The sequence below is a fragment of the Bicyclus anynana genome, chromosome 22 (genome assembly GCF_947172395.1).
Source record: "Bicyclus anynana chromosome 22, ilBicAnyn1.1, whole genome shotgun sequence".
In the NCBI taxonomy this organism is placed as follows: Eukaryota; Metazoa; Arthropoda; class Insecta; order Lepidoptera; family Nymphalidae; genus Bicyclus; species Bicyclus anynana.
The window spans coordinates 9,390,460-9,405,513 of record NC_069104.1 but is presented as its reverse complement, the minus strand read 5'-3'; the positions used below and the strand labels follow the sequence as shown (position 1 = coordinate 9,405,513).

General features: G+C 36.1%; 1 protein-coding gene across 3 annotated transcripts in view; it reads right to left on the bottom strand.

The window, feature by feature from the left end:
- LOC112055455 (uncharacterized) overlaps positions 1-14,745 on the bottom strand; it is a 31,879-nt gene extending 17,134 nt beyond the window's left edge. Inside the window, exons 1-4 of one of the 3 annotated variants that reach the window (XM_052888436.1) lie at positions 14,358-14,745; positions 6,887-7,210; positions 2,589-2,912; positions 1,568-1,891 (exon numbers count right to left, since the gene is read on the bottom strand). In XM_052888436.1, the coding sequence (XP_052744396.1) occupies positions 1,568-1,891; positions 2,589-2,912; positions 6,887-7,210; positions 14,358-14,412 (1,027 nt within the window). In that variant the 5' untranslated portion in view covers positions 14,413-14,745. Of the gene's footprint in view, positions 1-1,567; positions 1,892-2,588; positions 2,913-6,022; positions 6,362-6,886; positions 7,211-14,357 lie in introns of those variants that run through there. The other 2 variants (XM_024095577.2, XM_024095578.2) reach the window with 2 other exon arrangements.
- Between the last annotated feature and the right edge of the window lie 309 nt (positions 14,746-15,054).

The window sequence follows — 15,054 nt, the reverse complement described above, 5'->3', positions numbered from 1 at the left end:
CCATATTCGGCTCACTGCTGAGCTCAAGTCTCCTCTCAGAATGAGAGGGGTTAGGCCAATAGTCCACCACGCTGGCCCAATGCGGATTGGCAGACTTTACATACGCAGATAATGAAGAAAATTGTCTGGTATGCAGGTTTCCTCACGATGTTTTTCTTCACCGATTGAGACACGTGATATTTAATTTCTTAAAATGCACACAAGTGAAAAGTTGGAGGAGCATGCCCCGAACCGGATTCGAACCCACACCCTCCGGAATCGGAGGCAGAGGTCATATCCACTTGGCTATCACGGCTCTTAATAGTGTTATAATAGTTATTTGTTATGCAAGGCAGCAACATTTGTATGCTGTAAGTGCGCGTTTTGAATACCGAGCAAGTAAAGGGTCTTCAAACAAATAAAATGAATAGAACTAGCACAGGATCCCAATATATGACGATCTGTTTGCTGGATAATTTTTTTTTATATTAAATTACCAGTATATACCAAATATACCAATTAATTTTAGAATCTATATCTACTAACTAGCTGACGCCGCGCGGTTACACCCGCGTGGTTCCCGTTCCCGTTGAAATTTGGGGATAATATATAGCCTAAAGCCTTCCTCGATAAATGGGCTATTTAACACTGAAAGAATTTTTCAAATCGGACTTGTAGTTCCTGAGATTAGCGCGTTCAATCAAACAAACAAACAAACAAACAAACTCTTCAGCTTTATAATATTAGTATAGATATTATAAAGCTGAAGAGTTTGTTTGTTTGATTGAATGCGCTAATCTTAGGAACTACTGGTCCGATTTGAAAAATTCTTTCAGTGTTAGATAGCCCATTTATCGAGGAAGGCTATAGGCATTATCCCCGCATTTCTACGGGAATGGGAACCACGCGGGTGAAACGGCGCGGCGTCTACTAGTTTAAAATATAATAACTTAACAACAAGAACAACCAAACCAAAGCTCAACGTGTCGTAAAGCTGAAGTGGCAAAGGGCGGGGCACTTATTCGAAGAGCCGATGGACGTTGGGGTCCCAAGGTGCTAGAATGGCGACCCCGCACTAGATAGCGCAGTGTTGGTCGACCCCTCACCAGGTGGACTAACGTTCACACCACACATCCACCTCAACATACGCATTTTGTGCGCATGCATTCTCCTCTATCTATCTACTGTCCGTCTCTTTTACCGCCCAACATTCTGACATTATATATTTTGACGTGGCATTGACAACGTCTTATAATTCAATGAAGCCAGCTGCACGCTCGAAAAAAAGATGACGTCATGCGTCGTTCCCTCGCTCTAGGGTTGCCATCTTTTTTACAATAAATAAAGTATATTCTGATCTATGAAGATTATTAAACAGTATTTTAGAAAAACGAATATTTTCTCTTGAAAAATGCAACCATTCCATCAGTATTTTCTTATGACGTTGTCACGTTCAACTATCGTCAGTAAGCCGACTTTACAGACAGCCGATTTTTTATAATAAAGAAATTAAATAAAAATATAATAAAAATAACGATTTATAAAATAAACTATACGTATGTAATACTTAGAAACAAGTGGCACTTACTTTCTACAACAATCCGGAAGGGTAGTATTCTTTCAATCTCTACTGAAAATCTATCTCCCTTCGATATTAACTTCCATTTACCCACAGCATACGTTGTTACTTTTATAGCAACCGAACAGGCACTAGATAGATCTTTTGCGATGACTTCCGTGTTTTCTAGAGCATCCACATTGTTTCGTATTCCATCGGGACCGACGATTTCACAAGATGTGGTTTCACCGAAGTCTTGGTCCGGTATAGTGATTATATGGTTGGAATCAATTGTTGTGGTTATTAACTTATCATCTAAATAATAAACTGTCCTCTCATTTTTGTCTGATGAATCTAAAATTTATAAACGTTTTTATTAATCGTATTGTTCAACAAGTCTGGAGATGGCTTGGAAAAAAGGGTAATGGTAATTTTTTATGCAAGATAGGCTTGTCACTACAATTTAGTCATATGGAAAACGTTTATGCTTTTTAAGATGCATCGCACTTGCCTAGAAGATGCCTATTAACTCTTGCTTTGAAGGTGTTTAAATTACAAGTGTCAGGAAACACAAAAACCGGAAGGGCATTCCAAAGTTTTGCCGTAAGAATTAGAAATGTGGATGCAAATCGTATGGTACAAGTTGCATGGACATCCACAACGTAAGGATGCTACCATTCGCGGCGTCTTGCTGCATATTAAAAATATATGGGAAATATTCTTTTTGGAGTATATCGGAGTATACTCCTTAAGAATCCATTTTTCATATCAATCCTTATATCTCCCTCAGGATTCTGACTAGGAAGCTCATATTTCTTTATAGGCAAGTATTATACCTCCCTAACTCCTGGTTGACGGCTTGATAGAGTCCTTACCGAACACCTTGTATAATCCCCGGTATGAAAAAGATATGGGCAGTAAAATTCGATGAACCTATTCTGCGCACCTTTCACTTTTTAGGCGTAGTATTGAGCCTATTTAGGCAATCGATCTGAAAGAGGAAACTCCATTCGTGCGTCGGAGCTGACACACACTTTTTTTTAAATCTTACCTGGTATATCGATGGAAACATTGTATCTCTGGACCCTTGATCTCCCATCAATGTCTTCTGACGTAAGAGTCCACATGCCAACATCTCCTATCTCTAAATGGATAGATACGGCACACTGCGACAAATCATTATCTGGTTGCAGTTGAAACTTTTCGGACGACTCATCATTTGGCTTGAACTCAACAGTGGTGCCCTCATTGGTCTGCAAATGGCATTTTACTACCTCGTCGTTAAAAGTAAGCACTTGTGCATGTAACCATTGTCCCGCGGTTACTGACGTGTACTTTGGTGGTGGTTGAATTACTTGACTACTCGCGGTGATACCTGAAAAAGATACAGTTAAAATTATTACAGAGACGTGTTAGTCTAGTGGATATGACCTCTGCCTTCAATTCGGAGGGCGTAGTGTGATTCGACGAGTAGCAGTGACAGTGATTGTACCATTATTTTGTGGTAGAGGAAACACCTCGAGCAGGTCCCTGGATCTGTGACTTGAGAGTGGGTTTAAGGGATTCCTTTCAACTAGCCAACACTCACTTTCCCAGCCCGACATGTTTTCCATGCCCACGTTAAACAATTTATGATAAACAATAATTACAAATGCCAATACAATGTCGTGTTTTATAATTAAAGCCGTTTCTGAAAGAACCACAGAAATTTAAATAACTTCTTCAGAACTTCAAACTGATCAGAAGGTAGCACATAGGCAAGATGCTATTTTTAGCTTTTTAGTTAAGGTTAATTTTTGAGTTGGAAGTCGGTTGAATTTTTTTATTAAAATTTTTTAGTGAACAAAAATTAATAAGCAATTATTTGAAAGGTTATTTTCTTATGATAAGTACCTAACCTACAATCCCAATTTTGAAAATACTACTTTAACTATTATAAAAATTTCAATTTCCCTTTATCCACACGTAATATGAATATCTAAAAACAACGTGAAAGGTATCATAACCAATGAGGAGTTTTCTTAACTGTCCTCCGTCTTCATCTCCAGACCCTTTATGCAGTCACAACCCACTTTCTACCCATATGTGGAAAGTTTTCATCAATACAAAATTAATCAAGCCCAAACACAAGGTAGCTACTATGAACCGTCGAGGAGTGCCCTTAACTGACCTTCTTCTTCATCACCAGACCCCTAATACAGACACAACCCATCTAGGTGAAAAGTCAATAAAAATAAATCAAGCCCAAACCAAAGGTAACTGCTGTAAATCGTTGACGAGTTCCATCGTCTGTGTTTCGGCTCCATCATCAGACCAACTCCAAGCCTTCAATAAATTGTAGTTGTTTAAAATACCTTATGGAAACACTAACAAACGCACTAGCCATCTCTACGATTTTCTAAAGTTTTCCTCAATTTCTCCAGGATGTCATCATCAGAACTTAACATGAAAAAAATGGGACCACCCTGGAAGTAAACCCTTCTAAACAAAAATGAATTTTCAAAATTGGTCCATAAATGACGGAAATATCGCTGGACATACATAAAAAAAAGCATACATAACAGCCGAACGTTGAACCTCCTCCTTTTTGGAAGTCGGTTAAAAATTGGAAAGGAGTAGGATTTTTGCTTAACCGCGGTGGTTGATAAACGATTACGTACTGTACTTATATTTAACTAGCGGACGCCCGCGACTTCGTCCGCGTAAAATCAGTTTTTTAGAAATTCCTCGGAAACCATGGATTTTTCCGGGATAAAAAGTAGCCTCTGTGTTAATCTAGAATAAAATCTATTTCCATTCCAAATTTCATCCAAATCGCTTTAGCAGCCGCAGCGTAAAGGAGGAACAAACATACACACACACACACAAACTTTCGTCTTTAAAATATTAGTGTGATAGCGGTCATGCTTTCGCTTTCGCTTTTACTTATGTACACATCTTCCCTACCCCTACCTTACCCTACTCCCTAACTAAACCTACCCAACCCTACTGTGCCCCTACTTTTCCCTTACCCTACCGCTAACCGTAACCCTACCCTACCCCTGCCTTACCTCTACCCTACCCTTACCCTACCCCTACACTAGCCCTACCCTACCCTAACGTACTCGTACCCTACACCTTCCCTACCTTACCCCTACCCTTCCCCTACCTTTAGCAAAATCGGTCCTGCCCTTTGAGCGTGGTGCGATGACCAAAGGACTATTTCCCAAGAAACTAAAGAGGGGTAATCTCTGGATCTACTGGACCGATTTAGAAAATTCTTTTACCAGTAGTAAGCTACGTTATTTGCGAGTGTCATAGGCTATGTTTGATCCCCATATTCACACGGGAACGGGAACTACGTAATTGAAAGCGCGGGGCGTCATGTAGCGGAATTTCTGCGTCTTTTAGAAATTTTGTATTATCTCCGGAACTATTTAACTAATTAACATACTATGAAGGGCAAATCTTATCTCCATAATATCCTTGTGATTATTAAATAATTTATTTTGATAAGGATTTAAGTTAAGTAGCATAAATAATGACGCAAACCTAAGTATATAAAATTAATAATTTTTAAAACACAGAAGGTACTATATCTGCTAATGTATAGAAGATAGATATATGGCGTCGCGGACTTTTTTGTAGAACTTTTAAAGATACATAAAGCCTCCATACATCAATTTCAATTTTACACAATGGTTAAGGCAGCACATGCGAATAAGTCTGCTTAAAAAGATTTTCGGTCCGACCTGTATGACAAAAACTGTGTTAACTCGGCTAATATATATCATACTAATATAAAATTAGCTAGTAGTATAATATGATATGATATGATAGTATATGATTCCTTTAAAAAAAATTACATCAAAATGATGTAAAACATTTTTAATCCTCGACGCAACAAAAATAGGGATGATAACGTACCTACCCACGAAACTAAAAAGGGACAAATATTAATAATAATTATAAATTGATCACTTTGAAAGCCAAGCCCGTGTGGTGTTGATTTTAGTCGTTACTGAAAAAACCACAGGGAAGAAAAAAAGATTGCCTGAGAATCAAAAATCTTTATATTGAGTATTTCTTGAATTAATAACCTCCTTCCCTTTTTAGTTTCGTGGGTACGTTAATGTTTTGAAGTGGTTTGTATTTTTTTTTAAATAACTATGTATAGAAAATTAATAAATAACGTTTTTTTAATTGTAGTTTTTTTAACAAGGCCCGGATATACCATTATAAAATCCTTGAGGCCTTAAATTTGATATCCCTGTAACAATGTACTACAAAAAAAATATCTTCACCTCTAGTCTATAGCGTTTTACAGTCACCGTGTTTGTTTTTGTTTTAACTTCACCTATCCAAGAACACTTAGGTTTTATTAAAATGAATTACTACACCAGAATGTTTAAATGTTCATATTAAACTATTCTGGTAAATAAATTAATTTGAATAAGAAGTCAACTTTTCGATTCTATAAGAAGTTTACGTAAATATGATTCGTACCTTCAACACGAATCTGAAAGGGCTGTATTCTATCAAGGGCCCTTGAATTGATCCAGTTCATTCCAATAGAAACTAATCTCCAACGTCCAATAGCATCTGCTGATGTTACATTTATACCAACTGAACAACTACTTGATAAATCTCTTGAGATGACTTCCGTGCTTTCTAAAGCGAATACATTGTTTCGTTTTCCATCGGGACCAAAGACTTAACAAGTTCTTGTATTAGCATGATCAAGGTCAGGCAAAGTTATTATATGTCTAGAACCAATTATGGTGTTTATTATCCTTTCATCGTAATAAACAAATGTTGGTAGATTTTCTGGTGAATCTGGATCGCCTAAAATTGATAAGCATTTTTATACGTACTTAGACACCAATAAACTTTAATAAACGCCATAAACGTTGGAAACATCCTACTAGGTTAGGTTTGTTTCTTTTGTGAGAAGTATTTACCCTTTATTTGGGCCCTTCAACTAATTTTAATATAGGGCCCCAGCAAGTCAAGCTATGCCACTGTTATATATGGGAATGGGTATATTGGTCATATTATAAAAAAAGATATGGCAAATATTCTTTTAAAAAAAAATACATAAAAGTTGGAAACATCCTACTAGGTTAGGTTTGTTTCTTTTGTGAGAAATCTTTACCCTTTATTTGGGCCCTTCAGCTAATTTTTAATATAGGGCCCCAGCAAGGCACGCTACGCCACTGTTATAGAAGGGATTGGGTATATTGGTCATATTATAAAAAAAAGACAATTATGGCAAGTATTCTTTTAAAAAAAAAAGTATTTACTTGGCTATTGAAAAATTAAATATTTAAAGACATATCACATATTCTTTTTATATTAAAATAAGATTACCTGATGTACCATCAAAGGAAATCTCAAATTTTATGGACCTTGTCTTCCCATGAATGTCTTCTGAGGAAAGAATCCACAAACCAATATCTCCTTTCTCTATAAAGATGACAATTCTGCACTGCGACCACTGAGTATCTGGTATACGGTAAAATTTTCCTGACGACTCATCAATGGGCTTAAATTTAACAATGAAGCCCCTATTAGTTTGCAATTGGCATTTTACTATGACATCGTCATATGTAAGAACTTCATAAATCATTCGGTATCCCCCAATAGTCCTTTGTTGTGATGGCGAAGGATTTACTGAACTAGCCGCGGTGAAACCTGAATTAATAAAAGTTAGAAATTCATTTTTCGTTTATTTAAAATATGCTTAGTTTATAAGCACTATGAAGATGGCAAATTGTAATGGAAGGCAGGATTTGCTGAATAGAATAAATTATATTAATTCTACTTTTTTTTTTAGATGAAAACTGATCAAATTGGCTCTGAGCATCTTTATCATTAATTTTACTCATATCAATTATTATTATTATACCTACAATAAGATTGGCGTAATAAATGGTTTTTTGCTCTCATATCATGAAACTTCAGTTATGAAATACTACGCTACGCTTTGACTAATGTGCGCTTCTTCCCTACCCTTCCCTACAGTACAATGTTGGAAGGGATCGTGCAATGTTGGAAGGGATCGTGAGAGAAGAGGCGGGACCGGTGTACTATCGGGATCTCGTTAGCTCGGCAGTCAACTTCGGCAAGCTACGGGAGTTCGCGCATCGGTGGCACGCGAGGCGGAGCGCTCTGGTCCGTGGACCACAATAGTCGAAGGTGATGCAGAATCAGGCGTGGACCGCGGTGGGCACAGGGATCTCAACGTCGTGTGTCGTCCAGCCCCAGAAGGGGGAGAGTGAAGAAAAGGGACAAGGAACGAAAAGAGAAATAACTTGTAAGGAGTCAAGAAGGCGTCCCGGGAACACGCACAGAGCAAGTACCGGGTTCGCCCTCCCTCGATTCGGCCCAAATAACCGAGAGGTTGAAAGGGCCATGGGAGGTGGTGGGTTGTCCCTACCCTTCCCTACATCCACCCTACCCTACTGCTATCCTACCTCTACCCTACCCCAACATACAAGTAGCCTATGTCACTCTCCAGTATAAACAGTTACTCTTCGAACTTGGAGATTAACGATCTTAACCTCTTGGTACGAAGGATTAAGGGTCTGGGGACCTTTGAAACATGTTATACCTCCCAAAATCTAAACTGCATAGTCGCCTAGCGTGCTTTCCTATGACAGGGCTTTAACTTTCAATTATTATAAAACGACTAGCTAACGACTAACGACACCGCGTGGATTCCATTCCCGTAGGAATAGGGGGATAATATAAGCCTATAGCCTTCCTTGATAAATGGGCTATCGAACACTCAAAGAATTTTTCAAATCGGAACACTAGTTCCTGAGATTAGCGCGTTCAAACAAACAAACTCTTCAGCTTTATAATATTAGTATAGATGAACTGGTTATCGCTAGTTCTTAGATCATTTTATCAGACCATCATTTTTATCAAATTTTTGGTGCCTAATGACCAAGAGCCCAAAATTTTCAACACAAATGCGAGTAAGTAAATATATTATTTCCCAAGGGAGAAAATAACTACATGCGCCACGCGGACATGATTGCAATCTAGTAATATGTAGTAGGTAATTGATAGAGTTGTTTGGAATTTGATAGAGTTGTTTGGAATTCTTTCTGTCGATAATGCAAGTTTAGCAAGAGGTGACATACGTGCATTGCTAATCGCGGCAATTATTGTTATTATTATCGGTAACGATAATAAATAAATCAATGTTGCGATCTGTGAGAAAATAGGTATAGGTATTCAATAACTGAATGCGTTGTTACCACCATAAATACTAATATTATAAAGCTAAAGAGTTTGTTTGTTTGATTGAACGCGATAATCTCTGGAACTACTTTACCAATTTCAAAAATTCTTTCAGTGTTAGATAGCCCATTTATCGAGGAAAGCTATAGGCTATATATTATCCCTGTATTCTTACGGGAACGGAAACCACGCGGGTGAAACCGCGCGGCGTCAGCTAGTTTAATATAAAGGCTGGATATTGCAATCTATAGATGATCAATCGGAGATAAACATAAAAAGGTCATGAAATTAACCAGAATAACTTTTATGCCAGAAGTTCTTTCCATCATAAGATACAAGTTTAAATGGACTGTGATGGACCTGCCAATACATAGCTTTAAGCAATGTGTTAAAAAACATTTACTTAGTCGAGGATACTACAACATTGATGAGTTCCTTAAAGATAAAAGCGCTTGGAGGCCATTGGATCAGCTTCCACCTTCACACAGGAAATAAAACTATAAGAAATTGTAATTGTTATCAATTGTAAATTATAATACTGTATGACTTTTTCAAAAGAGCAACTGTTGAGTTTCTCAGCAGAACCTGCCTTCCGAACCAGTGGTAGAATCTTTACAAATAGTCAACTGACGTGTCAAAAGTGCTTGTAAACTGAGCCTTCTTGAAATAAATGATATTTGATTTGATTTGATGGTGTTGATATATGTGAGCTGGGTCAAAGAACATTATATCCTAACTGGCTTTCATATACACCCGCATAGAAATCGGTCCATCCAATTGAGAGCTACGATCCCATAGGCAGACATCGACGCAGAGGCGCAGCTACCGCCGTATCAGCCGTATCAATGATACGGGGCCCGGGGCTAGACCCGACCCCTTACGTTTGAAAGCAAAAAATTGTTAAAATGTAATCCACAATCTCACATAATCTGGGTTTTCCGGGGAATAAAGCGTAATAGCTATAAAAGCTTAAGTTATTATTTTAATTATGACCATTTTAAGGTAAATACATCCACTTGAAAATCCTCGAATAATTTGGATTTTTTGACCTCTTAATATTTCCACTAAATTATTTTGATCTAAAATTTTAACATAATTTTGTAGGATTTGCCACTCGTCTATTGGGCCCCCAACCTATTTCGAGGGCCCTTCCGAGGGATTAACAGGGCCCCTCCGAGGCACGCTACGCCACTGCATCGACGTCAAATTTGTAACACCCCTATTTTTGTTGCATTGTGGGTCTAAAATGCCTTACATCATTTTGGAAAAGAGCTGATACCCTTACACTGCAGGACCAATATTAAACAAACATAGCTTAAAATCACCACAAGGCTTTCAAATAAACAAAACTGCATCGAAATCTGTCCATCAGTTTGAGAGTTATGATGCCACAGACATACATCGACATCAAACTTATAAGATCTCTCTTTTTGCAAAGGGCGTTAAAAATAGTCCAGGAACCGGGCAACATTTTTACTATCAAGCAAAATTTTCCGTGAGTAGCTTCATCATGGTTTGGCAAGAATATAACGGCTGAAATATAACGCTATGTTTTCTGTGACGATGGTTGTTTAGGATGCCGCAAACGAACGCGTCAACTGGTCTATAGTGGCATGTGCCAAGTAAACAAATACAGTTAGATAGCATTCCATTGTTCTCTATCTTTTATCTAGATTAACTGACGCCCGCGACTTCATCCGCGTGAAAGTTAGAGTCCCACGGCATAGTACCTCGCTACCAGCGGCTATCCAGCGCACTCCCATCGTAAATGCGCATGTGGTATCTTTAATGAATGAAATTAATGAAATGAAATGAAATAAATTAATAGTTTAATCATTATTTTATTTCGGAAAATATTAATTGAAAGCAAATTGATGCCATGTGCAATTATGTTCAAAATTAAATACTTATTATTTTATTTATTTATTATTCAATAAAAAACACATATCAATTAAGCCTAACCATAGTGCAGCACAAACTTGTGACGAATATTGCACTTCTTAGTGTATTGTATTTAACGGGAACTCTGCGGGTGAAACCGCTAGTAAAGTTTCGAAGTTATATATTTTTTTTAATCCAACATTAAAATCTCGTGTCCCACTCTTTGTAGTGGCAATCCTGCAAAACAGCTCAACTGATTTTAATTATTATTTTATAAATAATATTTAATAAATGGATTTTTTATGGAGTAACTAGGTACTAGATGCGTACCTACTCGTATATGAAAAATGAAAAAAGCAACAAAAACAAAACACTTTCAGGGCAATTAGTTAGATAAAATGTATATTTTTGTCTTCTCAAGATATTTTTGTCAATTTCGATAAATAAAAATATATTTTCCTGCATTATCTTAATCTACCAATTCAAAAAATGACATCTGTAAGGAAACTATCTTGACTATAAAAAGACGTTCAAGAGTTATTTTATCCTTATCGGTTAATGCAATCACATCATTAAAGAAATGCATATTTGATTAGGATTCTTTCAGTTTACCTACAAATAAAAATTCAAAATTTTGAAAATTCCAGTATTAGTCATGAAATATTAAATACACACTAATATTATAAAGGCGAAAGTTTGTGTGTAAGTGTGTAAGTATGTTTGTTCCTCTTTTACGCTGCGGCTACTGAAGCGATTTGGCTGACATTTGGAATGAAAATAGATTTTACTCTGGATTAACACATGGGCTACTTTTCATCCCGGAAAAATCCATGGTTCCCGCGGGATTTGTGAAAAACTGAATTCCACGTGGACGAAGTCGCGGGCATCCGCTAGTATTAAATAACTAGTAATAATAGACACCTTTCACCTGCCATGACTTTCAGACTTTCATGATTTTGATTTTTAATTGAGAATTTTGGTAAAGAAAAAAGTCGAGCGTCTCATCAAAATGAAGCTACTCAAGAATAAGCTTGACATTAATCAATCGTAAAAATGTTCCCCGGATCCTGGACTACAATCACTATAATAATAATAATAATAATAGTCGTTCTTTACGACTATAATAATGATGATAGTCTTTACTAACAATCTTATGTAATATTATTAATTTAATCTTAAGTAAAAAGGCTTACAAGTTTTAATATGTATGTATTATGGGATGTGGATTTTCATCCTCCTCCTAACAAGTTAGCCCGCTTCCATCTTAGACTGCATCATCACTTACCATCAGGTGAGATTGTAGTTAAGGGCTAACTTGTAAAGAATAAAAAAAAAAAATAATAATAATATAATAGCAAAAAAACCTAGTGAAAATTGTAAATTTTCATTGTACGTAACCTTTTTTTAGAAGATAGAATTTGTAGATGAATATTGTATAAGGAAAGCCCTTATAAGGACTTTTTTGAAGATGAGAGTAAAATACACCTCTCCTCTTAAATCATTCTATTTAATGGTGAAAAACATCCGTCTTTCCGGAAAAATCGGTATTTTTTGGGTTTATCGCAGACAAAACTGGACTTGAAAAAAAGACAAATTATGATTCAATTTTTTTTTTCGATAAAATCAAGCTTTTATGGAACTTTCAAAATCAATTTTCCATCAGATTTTGGCTGTGTGCTGATGACTCAGTCGTAGATTAGATAGGTGTGAATTTATCAATTTCGTTGTTTCAGTCGCTGTTATTTTTTTACTAGCGGACTCTCGCGACTTTGTCTTGTTCAGAATTTTAGAAATCCCTAGGGAACCATGCATGTTGAACCATACTCCGCGCCACGAAACAAGTCCCGTAGACGCGGCGCTGATGTCTTAATGGCGTTCATTATCATTTGATAATGGCGGTCTTTTTGTCATTTGTGTAAGGAGCTGCCAATATTAGTTCAGTTTTTAGCCGCGGGACTTCTTTCGTGGTGCCGTGTCTAGATCAACTCGCGCGTACACTCAACTTAATACAGCCTAAGTCCAATTTGAAAATGACATTTCCGGCCCGCACAAAATCTATTTATATAAGTATAATAAATCTGTAGAGAGATCAATTCTGTACATGAAACATATTTCCAAAATAACCATCAGGGGGTGATTAGTGATCGATACTGATGCCAAAAATGCAATCAGTAAAATTTTTGTCTGTCTGTCTGTATATGTAAACTTGATACAATACAAATTTTTAAAAATAAATAAATTATCTTCTTTATCTTTCAGTGGAAGTCCCATTAAAATAGGTTCAGCCATCCCAGAGATTATCCCAAACAGATAAACAGGCAATAGTTTTATAGGTTGTTTGTGTTTTAGTATCCTGTAAATAACTATTTAAGTATCTACTTGACAAAACACATTTATTTTGAAATCACAGACATTCACTTGAATTTTTTTATATGTATTGATTATTTTATCAATTGTGTTGTTTCAGCCGTGGTGTGTCATTATTTTTTATGGAATTAATTAAGTATGCGAGTATATAGGTACTTAGATAGGTACGCAATATAGGTATAGACAAATATTTATTTAACACAGAAAAACGTTATCTTTGTTTATCTGTTTGATTATTTATTTATATATGCAATAGTCCGCGTAGCATAGTTTTAATAGAACGATATATAGATACACCTATACTAATATATAAATGCGAAAGTTTGTCTGTCCTTATGTTTTTTTTCACTGGTAAACTGCACCGATTTTGATGAAACTTGGTACGGATAAATGTGATGATGATTTTCATGATGAGTTGATAACTATTCACGAATTGATATTTTTTCACGAAACACGAAAATCTATACTAAAACCAAACTCAATGTGCTAAAAACTCAAACTCAAACAAACAAATTCAAAATGAGGGTAGGTTTAAAATATAAGTCGCTAGTCATTTCACATCTATCTAATAACAATTTTATTAAACTTGTTTTTTTATTATTTAACTTTAGTGACTTAGTAGATATAGGGTATCTTTTGAATAACATTTAAAAAAAAAAAACAATACATAGATAATTAAAAAACAATTGGGATGAACGTGCGTTGCGTTATCTACCTTCATTTCCAATTTGTTTATTGATAAACATTGCACATTAAGCTTAGCTTTAGTAGGAGACTAGCTGACGCCGCGCGGTTTTACCCGCGTGGTTCTCGTTCCAGTAAAAATACTGGGATAATATATAGCCTATAGCCTTCCTCGATAAATGAGCTATCTAACACTGAAAGAATTTTTCAAATCGGACCAGTAGTTCTTGAGATTAGCGCGTTCAATCAAACAAACTCTTCAGCTTTATATATTAGTATAGATATAGATATAGAGTATAAAAGTATAGATTCTCGCGGACGGAGTCGCGATATATAGACTACAAAACAATACTTGGCTTCATAGTTTATATTTAGTAGTATAGTTAAATAGGTATTGTTCACACCTCAAGGCCGCCAAAGATCCAGCTAATGAGAATAACAAATGACGTTAACCGACCGGTTTTAGTAAGTTTGCGGTAAAAGCGAACCAATGCTTTTACTCGCACGCTGCTCTAATAACTCAAAAACACAGAATTAGGTACGGTAATACAAGGAAATTGTTTCAATGTTACCAATGGAGTTTTCCAGGTCACACAACTGAGGTTATCACCTTGGTTAAACACACATATATTAGTATTATCACCAAAACAAAACACACCTGCGAGTAGCAAGGCACACACTGAGATGCCCACAGTCGTTATCGACGACCGCATCTTATGGTAGCACACACAACACTGCGCTAGCGCAGTTAACAGAATGACCTTTCGAAGTCTATCAACCCTTATATCCTTGTAATTAATCAATACATCGATCAACAGTTATCTGGTCCAAAATTCCTCTATCTAATCAATTGTGTGATGGACGATATCCCTTGATTGCCTTCTGTGGATAATATTCTACTTATTATTTGTTATTACAAAAACGCTGATGGTCAGATAGTATTGATAACGTTGTTGCGTGTTATGCTTGAAAACAGTCACTTTGTTAATTCACTTTTGCACTTATATTACACTTTTTAATAAAAACTGGTTTAACATGTTCAAAAAACAACTTAATTTATACTTCAGCCTTTCTTGATGTTCTGTTTACCAACGAACAAATTAAAAATTAGGGTAAATCACTAGTCATTTCACACCTAATAATAATTATAAGATAAGATAAGATAAATATACTTTATTTGCAAACCACAAAGACAAAAACAAGTGAAATAAAAAACAAATTAGGAAGAGATCAGCATACAAAAGGCGGCCTTATCGCTAAGTAGCGATTTCTTCCAGGCAACCTTCGGTTTAGGAATTATAATTAATATTAATGAAAATAAATTTGTCTAATAAGCTTAGAAGAACTAGATATAG